At 51.6% G+C, this 19,938-nt stretch overlaps 1 protein-coding gene across 1 annotated transcript in view; it reads left to right on the forward strand.

Moving 5' to 3' along the window:
- The window catches only part of LOC106570400 (CUB and sushi domain-containing protein 3), a 738,870-nt gene that overhangs the window by 136,906 nt on the left and 582,026 nt on the right, over window positions 1–19,938 (forward strand). Inside the window, exon 3 of the mRNA XM_082961236.1 lies at window positions 10,458–10,570. Coding sequence (XP_082817362.1) covers window positions 10,458–10,570 — 113 coding nt within the window. The remainder of the gene's footprint in view (window positions 1–10,457; window positions 10,571–19,938) is intronic.

Consider the following 19,938-nt stretch of genomic DNA (forward strand, 5'->3'; position numbering starts at 1 on the left):
CTGTGGAGCCTCCTCTTTCTTTAGCGACTTTTAGGGGCCAATTTACTAATGATGCATGTTTCAGAGCTGTGAGATCAGAAGTCACTCTCACAAAACAAATTGGGCTGAAAGAAACAGTTTTGGGCTGGTAGATAGTCAACACACTTTGTTGTGCCTCAATGGAATGGAATCAAGAGTGTTTTCCCCCACGCATAATAATGTTGAATCAATAGGCGGCTATTAAGGGATGCTTTTTGTCTCATTAGCGTGGACTTCTGCTCTGTTGTTAATGTGATGGACACAGCCTAGCTGTGAAACATGTGGAGGGGAAATTGGCAGGTCCAGAGTATTAGGTCTAGGCGAAAAGCATTATGAAAAATGTTGCGATACAGAACAAGACCATGGTATCTGTCTTTGCGTGCTCTCTCCATTCCACCTGATAATCGCCTACAAACAACTCAGCTCAGGAACCCACTTTTGGATCTTTTATTAAAGCGATCTGTCAGAAACTCACATCATTGAGTTGTACACTATCTCCAGATGCATCGCTGTGTGTTTACTACCAAAGAACGGAGGAGCTGAGAGAAGACTCCTGCCTTCCTGAATCACATTATCTCAGAAAGCGTAGGGGCCTTTATTGGGGAAATCAAGTGGTATGACTACACGTTGCACTCTGATGTATTGCTAGTAAAGGGGAAAGCACTTTTAAAAAGATGAATCTCTACTCATTCAGTGGGTGATGTAATTTCAGCCCGTCTGCAGCCGGCTTAGGGTTCTGTCTCTGACAATCAGCCTGAATAAGATGCCTGCAGAGAAGGGTGGTGATCTGAACAGTCTCGCTGATCTCCCAGTCTTGCTTCCCTCTGGAAACCTTAAGCACTAGTGACAGCCCTACCACTCTCTGTTTCTCTATCCAGAGTGTTGAGGAGAATGTGAGCATTCCTCACAAAATGGTATGGTGAGAAGACCTTCAATGGCGAGTAGTAGCAGCCAGCATGCCAAACACTGTTGGTGTGACATGGAGTGTTTTTATTTGTCCCTCCACAGAAAGCTACTTTTATTTAAGGGCTGAGCGGAGGTAGGGAAAAATGGTTACCATGAAAATACAGCTGTATCGCATTAGTGGCTATTGACACTGCTCCCAGGGCAGGTCTGGACTAGCAGAAGTTACTTTTCGAAGCAGGTTAGGAGAACTTAGGCAGCAGGTTAGGAAAATGAACGTGGCAGGTCAGGAGAATTAGGTTAAAGTGAGGAAAAGGGTAAGGTTTAGGGTTAGCTAAAATGCTAAAATTGTCCCCGACGTGACTCAATCATATCTAGCTACAACCAGGCCTGCCCTAAACAGGGGTATGAGTCAGTGAGTGAGTGAGCGCATTTGTCGAATATAATTACCAGACTAAAGGGAGGGGTATGCAAATGGGGAATAATACAACATTAGAAGTATGAGTGTAATGGTTCTTTTGTGTTTTAACGTTTCATGTTCACAGAATGAGGGATCAAAGCGTTCTCATTCTGTTAAAAGGAGATCTTGTTAATTATAATCGGAAATATTCTGAGGCCTACTTTTGGAAACCACCCAAAATAGGAACCAAAACTGTTTTTTCCTTTTGCAGCTTCTCCCCTTGCAGATTTATGGTCAAAGGTGGTTCAGTAATCAAAAGTGGACTGCAGTGTCCTTGCTTCTGCTCCTTTTAAAACCTCTACAGGATCGGTGGGTCCCCTGCGGGACAGTTGAGCTAATGTGATTAGCATGAGATTGTAAGTAAAGAGAGTGCACAGTTATGAACTTGAAAATGTATTAATAAACAAATTAGGCACATTTGGGCAGTCTTGATACAACATTTTGAACTTAAATGCAATGGTTCATTGGAGTAGTCTAAAACTTTGCACATACACTGCTGCCATCCAGTAGCCAACATCTAAATTGTGCCTGGGATGGTATAATACATTATGGCCTTTCACTTGCATTTCAAAGATGATGGTACAAAATGTTTTTTTCTTTGTGTTATCTTTTACCAGATATGTGTTATATTCTCCTACATTAATTTCACATTTCCACAACATTCAAAGGGTTTCCTTTCAAATAGAATATGCATACCCTTGCTTCAGGTCCTGAGCTACAGACAGTTAGATTTGGGTATGTCATTTTAGGCAAAAATTTAAAAAAAAGGGGTGGATCCTTAATTAAGCATTTTAAATATAACCTTTGGTTTTAAATCTTGAGAAAGCTGTTACTATGATGTGTCAGCAAGGTGGCTTTTAAATATAAAAGCATACAGCTTGAGCTTATGGGTAACTGGGGTTAATAAGATGGGGGGAGAGGAGGCCTCATGTACCCTGCCAAGGCCCCTTGTCTAACCAATTTGAACCTAGTTCCACTAGGAAGAGACAGCATGGACTTGTAGAGCAATATGAACAGTATGGTTCTGGCTGTTGGGCGCTGAAGGCACAGAGGGGAGATGTATTCGTTCCAACTTGCACAGCAGTTAAGAAAGGCCTCCATGACCCCAAGGGGATACGCATGCAGACTCTCATTGAAGGAAGCTGTGTGTGTGTCCTCCCAAGCAGAAGTAATCCACAAACAGTCCCTGGAACTCAGTGTACCAACTCAGTGTACCAATAAACTATACTGTATAAACCCAAAACAACAATGATTAGTCCTGCTAAGGACTCTGCTTTGGTCCACATAATACAGCAAGCTTGTTTCTAGTAGTTATTGTAATTAGCATAATGGTCATTGACCTGTTCAGCTTGGCTGAGGTCAATTTGAATTGTTGTAATGGGTTTTAATAAATGCTGTACATTGTAAATGGCCATATGTGACCGACCGCCTCGATTCGGTCTTATGTAGCACAATTTGAAATTGTGTTTTTTTTACATTGGATACAAGCAGAGTTAGAAAATGGTATATCCTTCACTGCAGTTGAGGAACAATGGGAAAGTAATTCCGCTTTGAAAGTTGATAAACTTGTAACCCCACTTTTGAGAAAATGGCCCTTGAATGTTTTGGTACACCTACTGGAGAGCTTTTCTTTGTCTACACCCATTCAGCATCATTCACACCCTCTTAAGCCTTAGTCCCATCCATCTCTTTAAGGATTCACATGTGTGAGGCCATGTGGTAAACACACGCTATATCCCAAAAAGTTTATTTGTGACATGATCAGGATACAGATGGTGTAAATGGTACAGTGATAGTACTTGCATAGTAGCAATATCAAAAACAAAAAGTGTCCAGATAAAAATATTTTTAAAATATTTTATTGTTATTAGATGACGCTTACTGTTGACTAACCCCATTCCGTACAAATTTGCGCAACCACAGCATTCAAATGAGGCTGCAATGAAAACTAATGAGACTGTAGCGACTGTGGTGGCATCAAAATCTGGGAAATGAAACTACGTTTCTATTCAAGCATTGATTGACATGGGAAAAAGCCTGATAGTATTGGAGAAAAGTTGAAAAAACAGACCCCTCTGACGCTGTACGTTAAATTGTGATGTGTCATGACGTAACTTACAGCACGCATAATGCAACTCCTGTGTCGTACAGCCTCTCTCCACCAGGTGTAGCGCTTCTCTCACAGATTAAAAACAAGAAAGGGACAGGGACAGGTCAATTGTAGAACTGAATGCATACATTTTTTGCATCATCACCGCAAGCTATCATGACTCTCAAAAGCCGCGATAGACGCTGTTTACTTCTGTAGATAACTTTAACGCCGCCCTAAAAACCCGACTCAAATTCAACACGAGCCTTCAAATAGGTATGTAATGACACATTATATAAACTATTTATAGTGTTTTATTTACATTTTAGAGGTGATAAGTTGGACAGATCGGGTGAAAATGCAGTTTCCCCACACGGCTTATCCCCCCTCTTTCCCTATCAAATCAAATCAAATTGTTTTAGTCACATGCGCCGAATACACCAGGTGTAGACCTTACAGTGAAATGCTGACTTACTAGCCTCTAACCAACAATGCAGTTTAACCTGTTGGGTCTAGGGGGCAGCATTTGCACGTCTGGATAAAAAAAATGTACCCGATTTAATCTGGTTACTAATCCTACCCAGTAACTAGAATATGCATATACTTATTATATATGGATAGAAAACACTCTAAAGTTTCCAAAACTGTTTGAATGGTGTCTGTGAGTATAACAGAACTCATTTGGCAGGCAAAACCCTGAGACATTTTCTGACAGGAAGTGGATACCTGATGTGTTGTATTGATTTTAAACCTATCCCATTGAAAAACACAGGGGTTTAGGAATATTTTGGCACTTCCTATTGCTTCCACTAGATGTCACCAGCCTTTACAAAGTGTTTTGAGTCTTCTGGAGGGAGATCTGACCGAACAAGAGCCATGGAACGGTGATGTCCCATTAGACACCTGGCGCGCTACTTCATGTTGGGTACCCTCGTTCCAATACGTTATAAAAGGCTATGCATTCGTCCACCTTGAATATTATTAATGTTCTGGTTAAAAAAGGCCCTAATGATTTATGCTATACAACGTTTGACATGTTTGAACGAACGGAAATATATTTTTTCCCCTCGTTCATGACGAGAAGTCCGGCTGGCTTACATCATGTGCTAACGAGACGGAGATTTTTGGACATAAATGATGAGCTTTTTTGAACAAAACTACATTCGTTATGGACCTGTGATACCTGGAAGTGACATCTGATGAAGAGAATCAAAGGTAATGGATTATTTACATAGTATTTTCGATTTTAGATCTCCCCAACATGACGTCTAGTCTGTATCGCAACGCGTATTTTTCTGGGCACAGTGCTCAGATTATTGCAAAGTGTGATTTCCCAGTAAGGTTATTTTTAAATCTGGCAAGTTGATTGCGTTCAAAAGATGTAAATCTATAATTCTTTAAATGACAATATAATATTTTACCAATGTTTTCTAATTTTAATTATTTAATTTGTGACGCTGACTTGACTGCCGGTTATTGGAGGGAAACGATTTCCTCAACATCAATGCCATAGTAAAACGCTGTTTTTGTATATAAATATGAACTTGATAGAACTAAAAATGCATGCATTGTCTAACATAATGTCCTAGGAGTGTCATCTGATGGAGATTGTAAAAGGTTAGTGTATCATTTTAGCTGGTTTTATGGTTTTGGTGACCCTGTCTTTGACTTGACAAAACATTACACACAACTCTTGTAAATGTACTGTCCTAACATACTCTAAATTTATGCTTTCGCCGTAAAACCTTTTTGAAATCGTAAAACGTGGTTAGATTAAGGAGATGTTTATCTTTCAAATGGTGTAACATAGTTGTATTTTTGAAAAATTTGAATTTTGACATTTATTTGGATTCAAATTTGCCGCTCTTGAAATGCACCTGCTGTTGATGGAGTGCACCACAGGTGGCACGCTAGCGTCCCACCTAGCCCCAAGAGGTTAAATGAATACGGATAAGAATAAGAAATATAAAGATATCACGCAGTAGGTTTCGCTTCCCCACCCGCAATTTTTAAAAAGAACACAACGGTGCTCATTGCCTTCTTCAATCATGCAGAGACGGGCAGCATGAAGGTCTCGTCATTTATTTTGCTGGAAAGGTGAGAAATTGTGCTTCACAATGGTATTCATACTACAGTTGACCTGTAAGTATTTTTTGGGGGGACGCTAAAATAAGGTTAATTGTACATTACAGCACGATGTACAAAAGTGCGTTACCTAACTATACCCGACACACTTGTCTAAATTCATGTGTCATGTGAAGGAAATGCTATTACCACCCCCAGCCACATAGCTAAGTGGATGGGTCACTATTGCCTAGACATGTACACATGTTCATGAAATACAATTGATGGCCGAAGTCATCCCCAGACACACCTGCTAATTTGATGCGTCATGTAATAATCCGGCCGAAGTGGAATCTTTTGTTTAGACATGGTTCAAACTAGGTTCAATGTTAACTAGCTAACATTAGGCTATAACTAGCAAGCTAAAATTTGCTAGCTAACTAACAGTAAGCTTTAACTTGCAATAAAAATGACGCTTTGACAAAATTAGAAACTTCTATATGGAAAATGTAGTAAGACACTTACCCGCATACATGGATGAACGCTTCACGGCAGACTGGAACCATTTAACTCCGTTTTGTTTGTAGCTACATCTTGTGTGGCCAGCTTTGTGTCAAGTCACTCTGGTTAACACTGACCGTCGCGTGTGCAGAAAGTAGCCCATCAGTTTTTCCTACTGATCTGTCGATAGCCCCGGCTAAATTCTGGGCATCAATGTTGTTGAGAAAATTAGCAAAACTTTTGGCTAATGTTATATCTTTCAAAAACAGTGCAGTAGAAAGGACTGTCAACACATACTGAACAGCTCACGTTATAGAAAGAAACGCACTTCATGGCAGACAATCCAAACTCATCTCCCATACATTATTTCAGCCAAGCATGGCAAGTGGGAAGGTTCCTGCTTTTTCCATGGCTAAAGCAACTAGGCTCGTAATTGTAACAATTTTATTCGTATTTATGGAAGGAATACAAGTTTGTTATTAAAGCACATGAAAGTTCACATGTTCAAGATGGCATTTCTACCAAAAACACAAAAAATGTATGTTTACGTTCAAATACTGCTCCTGTGAAGTAGTGACATGTGACATACGGCTCGTTTCCTGAAATGAGTCACATATTGAAGAGGTGAACCTAGTCAAAGGCTGTGTTTCAGGCTGACTACATTTCAGACACATGCCGGATCTCACAGCTCCTGGACAGGTATTTAAGACACCAGCTAACTACATCATATGATATACAGTGCTTTCAGAAAGTATTTACACCCCTTGACATTGTCCACATTTTGTTGTGTTACAGCCTGGATTTAAGATGGATTACATTTTGATGTTGTGTCACTGGCCTAAACACAATACAGTACCCCATAACGTCGAAGTGGAGGTTTTTTTTTGGTTTTGTTTTGTTTTTTACAAATTATTTAAAAAAGCTGAAATGAAAACTGTTTGAATACTAAATAAATTCATGAATAAAAACTTGCTTAACAAGTCACATATAAGTTACATGGGACTCTGTGTGCAAATAATAGTGTAACATGATTTTTGAACGACTACCTCATCTTTGTACCCCACACATACATGTAAGGACCCCCAGTCTAGCAGTGAATTTCAAACACAGATTCAACCACGAAGACCAGGGAAGTTTTCCAATGCCTCGCAAAGAAGGGCACCTGTTGGTAGATTAAAAGATAAAATAAAAAAAGCACACATTTAATATCAATACACCCAGTCACAACAAAGACACAGGTGTCCTTCCTAACTCAGTTTCCGGAGAGGAAGGAAACCGCTCAGGGATTTCACGATGAGGCCAATTGTTACAGAGTTTAATGCCTGTGATAGGAGAAAACTGAGGATGGATCAACAACATTAACATCCACAACATCCACAATATTAACCTAAATGACAGAGTGAAAATACAAACATTCCAAAATATGCATCCTGTTTGCAATAAGACACTAAAGTAAAACTGCAAAAAATGTGGCAAAGAAGTGAACTTTATGTCCTGAATACAAAGCGTTATGTTTGGGGCAAATCCAACACATCACATCACTAAGTACCACTCTTCATATTTTCAAGCATGGTAGTGGCTGCATCATGTTATGGGTATGCTTGTCATTGGCAAAGACTAGGGAGTTTTTTTATGATAAAAAGACACTGGGAGACAAATTCACCTTTCAGCAGGACAATAACCTTAAACACTAGGCCAAATATACACTGGAGTTGCTTACCAAGACAACCTAAATCTGCTTGAAAATCTATGGCAAGACTTGAAAATGTCAGTCGAGCAATGATCAACAACAAACTTGACAGATTATTGTACAATCCAGGTGTGCAAAGCTCTTAGAGACTTACCCAGAAAGACTCACAACCGTAATCACTGCCAAAGGTGAATCTAACATGTATTGACTCAGAGGTGTGAATACTTATGTAAATTAGATATTTCTGTGTATCATTTTCAATACATTTGAAGTCATTTCTTCTAAAAACATGTTTTCAGTTTGTCATTATGGGGTATTGTGTGTAGTTGGGTGAGAAAAACATATTTAACACATTTTGAATTCAGGCTATAACACAACAAAATGTGGAATAAGTCAAGGGGTATGAATACTTTCTGAAGGCACTGTAGCTATCTGATGCCCTTCTGCAATGTAGTGGAACTGGAATGCGATCAAAGCCAGATAGCTGATGTGAAATGCACTGAAAGCACCAGCAGGGGAGGCCACCGCTAGGGGAGAGGGGTGTGTGTAAGGAGGACCATGAAAATGGAGTGAATGAAAAAAGGAGAAGTGTGAGGAGATGAGAAGGAGCAGAGTAGAATAGGGAGGAAGAGGGTGGAAAAAAAGATTGGAGGAGTAGAAAAGAGAGGAAGATGGGGAAAGAAGACATCCAGGTGTTTTTTTGTCCACCTTCACAACTCACTTGTAATTGGTGACTTTGTCCAATTATAGAGGAAAGCTTGTCACTTCACTCACAATACATTGTCTTTCTGCTTCTTGCTTGATAGTCTTATTGAGATTCTACTATCAAATACAGTACACGTAAAAGTGGAACATGTATTTGTAATGACCCTGTGGCCATCAGACGATCAAAGAGATTGGCAAATAACATCTCTGAAATATGTATGTTCATACAGATGTAGGATTTTAATTTGATCACTCTTTTGTTGCTGAGAATTTTCCTGCACGGCAGGAAATAAAAACTTGTAGTGTAGTCAAGGTTTAAAAAGGTTGCTAAAGTTTGTCATTTCCAATTTAAAATGTCAGACTAGATTTTCCCTAAAAACGTATCAACCCCTACAAAAAATGTCCATTAATTATTATCCACATGATAATCTACATTTCCGCTTGCTCCAGGATTATTTTCCAGCTGTAGCAAACTGGCTCAAATTAAGATCCTACATCTATCTGTATGCATTAGATTGAAAATACTGTATGTCCTTGGTTATCCCATTGTGGGCCAATGGAGTGTGGAGAGAAACCCTAAGAGAGATGATTTGTTAAAGCCATGTGGAAGGGAAGGTATTCACTTTATTCTATTCTCTCTCAAGTTCTTTGAAGCCGATGACAAGTTGAAAGGTTAATCATACTACAGGGATACTCTGTGATCTCCTGGGGTGGTTATGCAAAAGTTTTTATAAATATTTCACTTACATGTCTATTAGCATAACCAATAGGAATTATGTAACATGGCTCCGACGACGTGGTTTGAAGCACACATCTCTACACTGTCATTTTCAGAGTGTTTAAATATTCAGCACTTTTTATGTCTAATTCTGGCCTCTATTGATGTGTATATTTCTCTCACCTCTCTTCACAGTATGGCTTTTTGGAGGAGAAATCACTTTAGTGAAATGTTAATAGCCTTCCAAGCAGAGCTAGTGTAGCCCATAAATAAGCCTGAGCCCATGTACATTTGAAATGTTATAATGATCTTTACTTTGAAATGGGGCCGTAGAATCGATCTGTTCTCCCTACACATTTAAAGGTTATCCATTCACCTCGCAGTACTGTGCTGCTGGCTCCAGTGTTTAATGTAACTCCACCACTCAGTACTCTGCTACTGGCTCCAAGTGTTAATTGTAACTCCACCACTCAGTGCTCTGCTGCTGGCTCCAGTGTTTAATGTAACTCCACCACTCAGTGCTCTGCTGCTGGCTCCAGTGTTTAATGTAACTCCACCACTCAGTGCTCTGCTGCTGGCTCCAGTGTTTAATGTAACTCCACCACTCAGTGCTCTGCTGCTGGCTCCAGTGTTTAATGTAACTCCACCACTCAGTGCTCTGCTGCTGGCTCCAGTGTTTAATGTAACTCCACCACTCAGTGCTCTGCTGCTGGCTCCAGTGTTTAATGTAACTCCACCACTCAGTACTCTGCTGCTGGCTCCAGTGTTTAATGTAACTCCACCACTCAGTGCTCTGCTGCTGGCTCCAGTGTTTAATGTAACTCCACCACTCAGTGCTCTGCTGCTGGCTCCAGTGTTTAATCTAACTCCACCACTCAGTGCTCTGCTGCTGGCTCCAGTGTTTAATGTAACTCCACCACTCAGTGCTCTGCTGCTGGCTCCAGTGTTTAATCTAACTCCACCACTCAGTGCTCTGCTGCTGGCTCCAGTGTTTAATGTAACTCCACCACTCAGTACTCTGCTGCTGGCTCCAGTGTTTAATGTACTGTAACTCCATAAAGCTGCTTTAGCTGAATGACACAACATTAGGCTGACTGGTTGGTGAGACCTGTCAGGGTAGTACTGGTATTTTATGTTGATCTCCAGGTCATTCTGATTGGTGTATGTTATTGATTAATAGTATCTTATTGGTTATTCTGACTGGTGTCTGCGTGCTATTGGTTAATGGCATCTCCAAATCATTCTGATTGGTGTAATGTATGATTGTCAGATCATTCTGATTTGTTTGTCATCTCCTCTCTCGCCATAGGTTAACAGGCTTCTCAATGCCACCACCAGTCACGAGCACGGGGTCCGTCTTCTCCCTGCGTCTTACCAGTGACTTCGCTGTGAGCGCTCACGGCTTTAAATTATATTATGAAGGTAAGGCTCTTCTCTTCTCCTTATATTCTTCTTCTATGCTCTGATCTCTCTGGGAGTTTGAATTTGTATTTTATTTCATTAAAGAGCTTTACCCCACTGTTAGACCTGCTGTTTTCTAAGGACCTCATCAGTCCACATCAAACCAGATCTAATCAAAAACACACACAGTTATAGACCTGCTGTTCTCTAAGGACCTCATCAGTCCACATCAAACCAGATCTAATCAAAAACACACACAGTTATATACCTGCTGTTCTCTAAGGACCTCATCAGTCCACATCAAACCAGATCTAATCAAAAACACACACAGTTATAGACCTGCTGTTCTCTAAGGACCTCATCAGTCCACATCAAACCAGATCTAATCAAAAACACACACAGTTATAGACCTGCTGTTCTCTAAGGACCTCATCAGTCCACATCAAACCAGATCTAATCAAAACCACACACTGTATAGGCCTACTGAACTGCCCCTGAGGCCAGACAGACATATTGTCCATGTATGGCATCAAAGCATCTACAGAAAGGCACACATGCTTAAAACATCATCTGCATGTTTATTACACACAGTAGGTGAATGGTTCAAGTCATCTTTTAAGAACTGTAACTGTATTATCATCTGTGTCATGAAACTTGGCATAAAGGAAGCACAAACATCTAGCATTTCCAAGAATCCACGACTATGCCAAGTAGACTAGCCCACCCCAAACCCTCGTCCAAGGCTAAGGAAGAACAAACACAACTCACACACAAACACAACGTCAATCATATTTGCGGTCAAATGTCTTGCCTTCCCCGCTTTACCCCCATGATGGACCATCCTATTTCTCCTCTGTCAGCTGACTAACTAACTGTGTAGCCCTGCAGTCTTCAGACAGAACCTCCTACCCCTCTACCCATCCTCTACCCTCCAGTCCTCTCCTCTGCCACCCTCCTCTCGTCTGCCCCTCCTCTGCCACTCTTCTCCCCTCTGCCCCTCCTCTGCCACCTCCTCTCCTCTGCTCCTCCTCTGCCACCCTCCTCTCCCCCTCCTCTGCCACACTCTGCCCCACCTCTGTCACCCTCCTCTCCTCTGCTCCTCCTCTGCTACCCTCCCCTCCTATGCCACACTCTGCCCCACCTCTGCCACCCTCCTCTCCTCTGCCCCTTTCCTCTGCCCCACCTCTGTCACCCTCCTCTCCTCTGCTCCTCCTCTGCTACCCTCCCCTCCTCTGCCACACTCTGCCCCACCTCTGCCACCCTCCTCTCCTCTGCCCCTCTCCTCTGCCCCTCCTCTGCCACCCTCCTCTCCTCTGCCACCCTCTGCCCCACCTCTGTTACCCTCCTCTCCTCTGCCCCTCCTCTGCCACCTCCTCTCCTCTGCCCCTCCTCTGCCACCCTCCTCTCCTCTGCCCCTCCTCTGCCACCCTCCTCTCTTCTGCCCCACCTCTGTCACCCTCCTCTCCTCTGCCCCTCCTCTGCCACCCTCCTCTCCTCTGCCACCCTCTGCCACCCTCCTCTCCTCTACCCCTCCTCTGCCACCCTCTGCCCCACCTCTGTCACCCTCCTCTCCTCTGCCCCTCCTCTGCCACCCGCCTTTCCTCTACCCCTTCTCTGCCACCCTCCTCTCCTCTGCCCCTCCTCTGCCACCTCCTCTCCTCTGCCCCTCCTCTGCCACCTCCTCTCCTCTGCCCCTCCTCTGCCACCCTCCTCTCCTCTGCCCCTCCTCTGCCACCCTCCTCTCATCTGCCCCTACTCTGCCACCCCCCTCCCACCCTCTCTCCTCTGCCCCTCCTCTGCCACCCTCCTCTCATCTGCCCCTCCTCTGCCACCCCCCTCCCACCACCTCTCCTCTGCCCCACCTCTGCCACCCTCCTCTCCTCTACCCCTCGTCTGCCACCCTCCTCTCCTCTGCCCCACCTACGCCACCTCCTCTCCTCTGCCCCTCCTCTGCCACCCTCCTCTCCTCTGCCCCTCCTCTGCCACCCTCCTCTCCTCTACCCCTCCTCTGCCACTCCCTCTCCTCTGCCCCTCCTCTGCCACCCCCTCTCCTCTGCCCCTCCTCTGCCACCCTCCTCTCCTATACCCCTCCTCTGCCACCCTCTGCCCCACCTCTGTCACCCTCCTCTCCTCTGCCCCTCCTCTGCCACCCTCCTCTGCCACCCTCCTCTCCTCTACCCCTCCTCTGCCACCCTCCCCTCCTCTGCCACCCTCTGCCCCACCTCTGTCACCCTCCTCTCCTCTGCCCCTCCTCTGCCACCTCCTCTCCTCTGCCCTTCCTCTGCCACCCTCCTCTCCTCTGCCCCTCCTCTGCTACCCTCCTCCCCTCTGCCCCTCCTCTGTCAACCTCCTCTCCTCTGCCCCTCCTCTGTCACCCTCCTCTCCTCTGCCCCTCCTCTGTCACCCTCCTCTCCTCTGCCCCTCCTCTGCCACCCCCTCCCACCCCTCTCTCGTCTGCCCCTCCTCTGCCACTCTCGTCCCCTCTGCCACCCTCCTCTCCTCTGATCCTCTCCTCTGCCCCTCCTCTGCCACCCTCCTCTCCTCTGCCCCTCCTCTGCCACCCTCCTCTCCTCTGCCCCACCTCTGTCACCCTCCTCTCCTCTGCCCCTCCTCTGCCACCTCCTCTCCTCTGCCCCTCCTCTGCCACCCTGCTCTCCTCTACCCCTCCTCTGCCACCCTCTGCCCCACCTCTGTCACCCTCCTCTCCTCTGCCCCTCCTCTGCCAACCGCCTTTCCTCTACTCCTCCTCTGCCACCCTCCTCTCCTCTGCCACCCTCCTCTCCTCTACCCCTCCTCTGCCACCCTCCTCTCCTCTGCCCCTCCTCCTGCCACCTCCTCTCCTCTGCCCCTCCTAGGCCACCTCCTGTACCACCTACTCATCCTCTGCCCCTCCTCTGCCACCTCCTCTGCCACCTCCTCTGCCCCTCCTCTGTCACCCTCCTCTTCTCTGCCCTTCCTCTGCCACCCTCCTCTCCTCTGCCCCTCCTCTGCAACCCTCCTCCCCTCTGCCCCTCGTCTGTCACTCTCCTCTCCTCTGCCGCTCCTCTGTCACTCTCCTCTCCTCTGCCCCTCCTCTGCCACCCTCCTCTCATCTGCCCCTCCTCTGCCACCCTCCTCTCATCTGCCCCTCCTCTGCCACCCCCTCCCACCCCTCTCTCCTCTGCCCCTCCTCTGCCACCCTCCTTTCCTCTGCCCTTCCTCTGCCACTTCCTCTCCTCTGCCCCTCCTCTGCCACCTCCTCTCCTCTACCCCTCCTCTGCCACCCTCTGCCCCACCTCTGCCACCCTCCTCTCATCTGCCCCTCCTCTGCCACCCTCCTCTCATCTGCCCCTCCTCTGCCACCCCCTCCCACCCCTCTCTCCTCTGCCCCTCCTCTGCCACCCTCCTTTCCTCTGCCCTTCCTCTGCCACTTCCTCTCCTCTGCCCCTCCAAGGCCACTTCCTCGCCTCTGCCACCCTCCTCTCCTCTACCCCTCCTCTGCCACCCCCTGCCCCCTCTGCCCCACCCTCCTCTGCCCCTCCTCTGCCACCTCCTCTCCTCTGCCCCTCCTCTGCCACCCTCCTCTCGTCTGCCCCTCCTCTGCCACTCTCATCCCCTCTGCCCTTCCTCTGCCACTTCCTCTCCTCTGCCCCTCCTCTGCCACTTCCTCTCCTCTGCCACCCTCCTCTCCTCTACCCCTCCTCTGCCTCCTCCTCTCCTCTACCCCTCCTCTGCCACCCTCTGCCCCACCTCTGCCACCCTCCTCTCCTCTGCCCCTCCTCTGCCACCCTCCTGTCCTCTGCCCCTCCTCTGTCACCCTCCTCTCCTCTGCCCCTCCTCTGCCACCCTCCTCTCCTTTGCCCCTCCTCTGCCACCCTCTGCCCCCCCTCTGTCACCCTCCTCTCCTCTGCCCCTCCTCTGCCACCCTCCTCTCCTCTGCCCCTCCTCTGCCACCCTCCTCTCCTCTGCCCCTCCTCTGCTACCCTCCTCTCCTCTGCCCCTCCTCTGCCACCCTCCTGTCCTCTGCCCCTCCTCTGTCACCCTCCTCTTCTCTGCCCCTCCTCTGTCACCCTCCTGTCCTCTGCCCCTCCTCTGTCACCCTCCTCTCCTCTGCCCCTCCTCTGCCACCCTCCTGTCCTCTGCCCCTCCTCTGTCACCCTCCTCTCCTCTGCCCCTCCTCTGTCACCCTCCTCTCCTCTGCCCCTCCTCTGCCACCCTCCTCTCATCTGCCCCTCCTCTACCACCCCCTCCCACCCCTCTCTCCTCTGCCCCTCCTCTGCCCCTCCTCTGCCACCCTCCTTTCCTCTGCCCCTCCTATGCCACCCTACTCTCGTCTGCCCCTCCTCTGCCACTCTCGTCCCCTCTGCCCTTCCTCTGCCACTTCCTCTCCTCTGCCCCTCCTCGGCCACTTCCTCTCCTCTGCCACCCACCCTCCTCTCCTCTACCCCTCCTCTGTCACATCCTCCCCTCTGCCCCTCCTCTGCCACCCTCTGCCCCACCTCTGTCACCCTCCTCTCCTCTGCCCCTCCTCTGCCACCCTCCTTTCCTCTTGCCCCTCCTCTGCCACCCTCCTCTCCTCTGCCCCTCCTCTGTCACCCTCCTCTCCTCTGCCCCCCCTCTGCCACCCTCCTCTCCTCTGCCCCTCCTCTGCCACCCTCCTCTCCTCTTGCTCTCCTCTGCCACCCTCCTCTCCTCTGCCCCCCCTCTGTCACCCTCCTCTCCTCTGCCCCTCCTCTGCCACCCTCCTCTCCTCTGCGCCTCCTCTGTCACCCTCCTCTCCTCTGCCCCTCCTCTGCCACCTCCTCTCCTCTGCCCCTCCTCTGCCACCCTCTGCCCCACCTCTGCCACCCTCCTCTCCTCTGCCCCTCCTCTGCCACCCTCCTGTCCTCTGCCCCTCCTCTGCCACCCTCCTGTCCTCTGCCCCTCCTCTGTCACCCTCCTGTCCTCTGCCCCTCCTCTGTCACCCTCCTCTCCTCTGCCCCTCCTCTGCCACCCTCCTCTCCTCTGCCCCTCCTCTGCCACCCTCCTGTCCTCTGCCCCTCCTCTGCCACCCTCCTGTCCTCTACCCCTCCTCTGCCACCCTCCTCTCCTCTGCAACCCTCCTCTCCTCTGCCCCTCCTCTGCCACCTCCTCTGCCACCCTCCTCTCCTCTGCAACCCTCCTCTCCTCTGCCCCTCCTCTGCCCCTCCTCTGCCACCCTCCTGTCCTCTACCCCTCCTCTGCCACCCTCCTCTCCTCTGCAACCCTCCTCTCCTCTACCCCTCCTCTGCCACCTCCTCTGCCACCCTCCTCTCCTCTGCCCCTCCTCTGCCCCTCCTCTGCCACTTCCTCTCCTCTGCCCCTCCTCTCCCACCCCCTCTCCTCTGCCCCTCCTCTACCACCCTCCTCTCCTCTACCCCTCCTCTGCCATCCTCTGTCCCACCTCTGTCACCCTCCTCTCCTCTGCCCCTCCTCTTCCACCTCCTCTCCTCTGCCCCTCCTCTGCCACCCTCCTCTCCTCTACCCCTCCTCTGCCACCCTCCTCTCCTCTGCCCCTCCTCTGCCACCTCCTCTGCCCCTCCTCTGTCACCCTCCTCTCCTCTGCCCCTCCTCTGGCACCTCCTCCCCTCTGCCCCTCCTCTGTCACCCTCCTCTCCTCTGCCCCTCCTTTGCCACCCTCCTCTCCTCTGCCCCTCCTCTGCCACCCTCCTCCCCTCTGCCCCTCCTGTGTCACCCTCCTCTCCTCTGCCCCTCCTCTGTCACCCTCCTCTCCTCTGCCCCTCCTCTGCCACCCTCCTCTCCTCTGCCCCTCCTCTGTCACCCTCCTCTCCTCTGCCCCTCCTCTGTCACCCTCCTCTCCTCTGCCCCTCCTCTGTCACCCTCCTCTCCTCTGCCCCTCCTCTGTCACCCTCCTCTCCTCTGCCCCTCCTCTGTCACCCTCCTCTCCTCTGCCCCTCCTCTGCCACCCTCCTCTCATCTGCCCCTCCTCTGCCACCCCCTCCCACCCCTCTCTCCTCTGCCCCTCCTCTGCCCCTCCTCTGCCACCCTCCTCCCCTCCTTTCCTCTGCCCCTCCTATGCCACCCTCCTCTCGTCTGCCCCTCCTCTGCCACTCTCGTTCCCTCTGCCCTTCCTCTGCCACTTCCTCTCCTCTGCCCCTCCTCGGCCACTCCCTCTCCTCTGCCACCCACCCTCCTCTCCTCTACCCCTCCTCTGTCACCTCCTCCCCTCTGCCCCTCCTCTGCCACCCTCTGCCCCTCCTCTGCCACCCTCCTCTCCTCTGCCCCTCCTCTGCCACCCTCCTCTCCTCTGCCCCTCCTCTGCCACCCTCTGCCCCACCTTTGTCACCCTCCTCTCCTCTGCCCCTCCTCTGCCACCCTCCTGTCCTCTGCCCCTCCTCTGCCACCCACCTCTCCTCTGCCCCTCCTCTGTCACCCTCCTCTCCTCTGCCCCTCCTCTGTTACCCTCCTCTCCTCTGCCCCTCCTCTGCCACCCTCCTCTCCTCTGCCCCTCCTCTGCCCCTCCTGTGTCACCCTCCTCTCCTCTGCCCCTCCTCTGTCACCATCCTCTCCTCTGCCCCTCCTCTGCCACCCTCCTCTCCTCTTGCTCTCCTCTGCCACCCTCCTCTCCTCTGCCCCCCCTCTGTCACCCTCCTCTCCTCTGCCCCACCTCTGCCACCCTCCTCTCCTCTGCCCCTCCTCTGCCACCCTCCTCTCCTCTGCCCCTCCTCTGCCACCCTCCTCTCCTCTGCCCCTCCTCTGTCACCCTCCTCTCCTCTGCCCCCCCTCTGCCACCCTCCTCTCCTCTGCCCCTCCTCTGCCACCCTCCTCTCCTCTTGCTCTCCTCTGCCACCCTCCTCTCCTCTGCCCCCCCTCTGTCACCCTCCTCTCCTCTTGCTCTCCTCTGCCACCCTCCTCTCCTCTGCCCCCCCTCTGCCACCCTCCTCTCCTCTTGCTCTCCTCTGTCACCCTCCTCTCCTCTGCCCCTCCTCTGCCACCTCCTCTCCTCTGCCCCTCCTCTGCCACCCTCTGCCCCACCTCTGCCACCCTCCTCTCCTCTGCCCCTCCTCTGCCACCCTCCTGTCCTCTGCCCCTCCTCTGCCACCCTCCTCTCCTTTGCCCCTCCTCTGCCACCCTCTGCCCCACCTCTGTCACCCTCCTCTCCTCTGCCCCTCCTCTGCTACCCTCCTCTCCTCTGCCCCTCCTCTGCCACCCTCCTGTCCTCTGCCCCTCCTCTGTCACCCTCCTCTCCTCTGCCCCTCCTCTGTCACCCTCCTCTCCTCTGCCCCTCCTCTGTCACCCTCCTCTCCTCTGCCCCTCCTCTGTCACCCTCCTCTCCTCTGCCCCTCCTCTGCCACCCTCCTCTCATCTGCCCCTCCTCTGCCACCCCCTCCCACCCCTCTCTCCTCTGCCCCTCCTCTGCCCCTCCTCTGCCACCCTCCTCCCCTCCTTTCCTCTGCCCCTCCTATGCCACCCTCCTCTCGTCTGCCCCTCCTCTGCCACTCTCGTTCCCTCTGCCCTTCCTCTGCCACTTCCTCTCCTCTGCCCCTCCTCGGCCACTCCCTCTCCTCTGCCACCCACCCTCCTCTCCTCTACCCCTCCTCTGTCACCTCCTCCCCTCTGCCCCTCCTCTGCCACCCTCTGCCCCTCCTCTGCCACCCTCCTCTCCTCTGCCCCTCCTCTGCCACCCTCCTCTCCTCTGCCCCTCCTCTGCCACCCTCTGCCCCACCTTTGTCACCCTCCTCTCCTCTGCCCCTCCTCTGCCACCCTCCTGTCCTCTGCCCCTCCTCTGCCACCCACCTCTCCTCTGCCCCTCCTCTGTCACCCTCCTCTCCTCTGCCCCTCCTCTGTTACCCTCCTCTCCTCTGCCCCTCCTCTGCCACCCTCCTCTCCTCTGCCCCTCCTCTGCCCCTCCTGTGTCACCCTCCTCTCCTCTGCCCCTCCTCTGTCACCATCCTCTCCTCTGCCCCTCCTCTGCCACCCTCCTCTCCTCTTGCTCTCCTCTGCCACCCTCCTCTCCTCTGCCCCCCCTCTGTCACCCTCCTCTCCTCTGCCCCACCTCTGCCACCCTCCTCTCCTCTGCCCCTCCTCTGCCACCCTCCTCTCCTCTGCCCCTCCTCTGCCACCCTCCTCTCCTCTGCCCCTCCTCTGTCACCCTCCTCTCCTCTGCCCCCCCTCTGCCACCCTCCTCTCCTCTGCCCCTCCTCTGCCACCCTCCTCTCCTCTTGCTCTCCTCTGCCACCCTCCTCTCCTCTGCCCCCCCTCTGTCACCCTCCTCTCCTCTGCCCCTCCTCTGCCACCCTCCTCTCCTCTGCGCCTCCTCTGTCACCCTCCTCTCCTCTGCCCCTCCTCTGCCACCTCCTCTCCTCTGCCCCTCCTCTGCCACCCTCTGCCCCACCTCTGCCACCCTCCTCTCCTCTGCCCCTCCTCTGCCACCCTCCTGTCCTCTGCCCCTCCTCTGCCACCCTCCTCTCCTTTGCCCCTCCTCTGCCACCCTCTGCCCCACCTCTGTCACCCTCCTCTCCTCTGCCCCTCCTCTGCTACCCTCCTCTCCTCTGCCCCTCCTCTGCCACCCTCCTGTCCTCTGCCCCTCCTCTGTCACCCTCCTGTCCTCTGCCCCTCCTCTGTCACCCTCCTCTCCTCTGCCCCTCCTCTGCCACCCTCCTCTCCTCTGCCCCTCCTCTGCCACCCTCCTGTCCTCTGCCCCTCCTCTGCCACCCTCCTGTCCTCTACCCCTCCTCTGCCCCTCCTCTGCCACCCTCCTCTCCTCTGCCCCTCCTCTGTCACCCTCCTCTCCTCTGCCCCTCCTCTGTCACCCTCCTCTCCTCTGCCCCTCCTGTGTCACCCTCCTCTCCTCTGCCCCCCCTCTGCCACCCTCCTCCCCTCTGCCCCTCCTCTGCCACCCTCCTCTCCTCTGCCCCTCCTCTGCCCCTCCTGTGTCACCCTCCTCTCCTCTGCCCCTCCTCTGTCACCATCCTCTCCTCTGCCCCTCCTCTGCCACCCTCCTCTCCTCTTGCTCTCCTCTGCCACCCTCCTCTCCTCTGCCCCCCCTCTGTCACCCTCCTCTCCTCTGCCCCACCTCTGCCACCCTCCTCTCCTCTGCCCCTCCTCTGCCACCCTCCTGTCCTCTGCCCCTCCTCTGCCACCCTCCTCTCCTTTGCCCCTCCTCTGCCACCCTCTGCCCCACCTCTGTCACCCTCCTCTCCTCTGCCCCTCCTCTGCTACCCTCCTCTCCTCTGCCCCTCCTCTGCCACCCTCCTGTCCTCTGCCCCTCCTCTGTCACCCTCCTGTCCTCTGCCCCTCCTCTGTCACCCTCCTCTCCTCTGCCCCTCCTCTGCCACCCTCCTCTCCTCTGCCCCTCCTCTGCCACCCTCCTGTCCTCTGCCCCTCCTCTGCCACCCTCCTGTCCTCTACCCCTCCTCTGCCACCCTCCT

This window comes from Salmo salar, chromosome 14, assembly GCF_965601325.2.
Source record: "Salmo salar chromosome 14, fSalSal1, whole genome shotgun sequence".
In the NCBI taxonomy this organism is placed as follows: domain Eukaryota; kingdom Metazoa; phylum Chordata; class Actinopteri; order Salmoniformes; family Salmonidae; genus Salmo; species Salmo salar.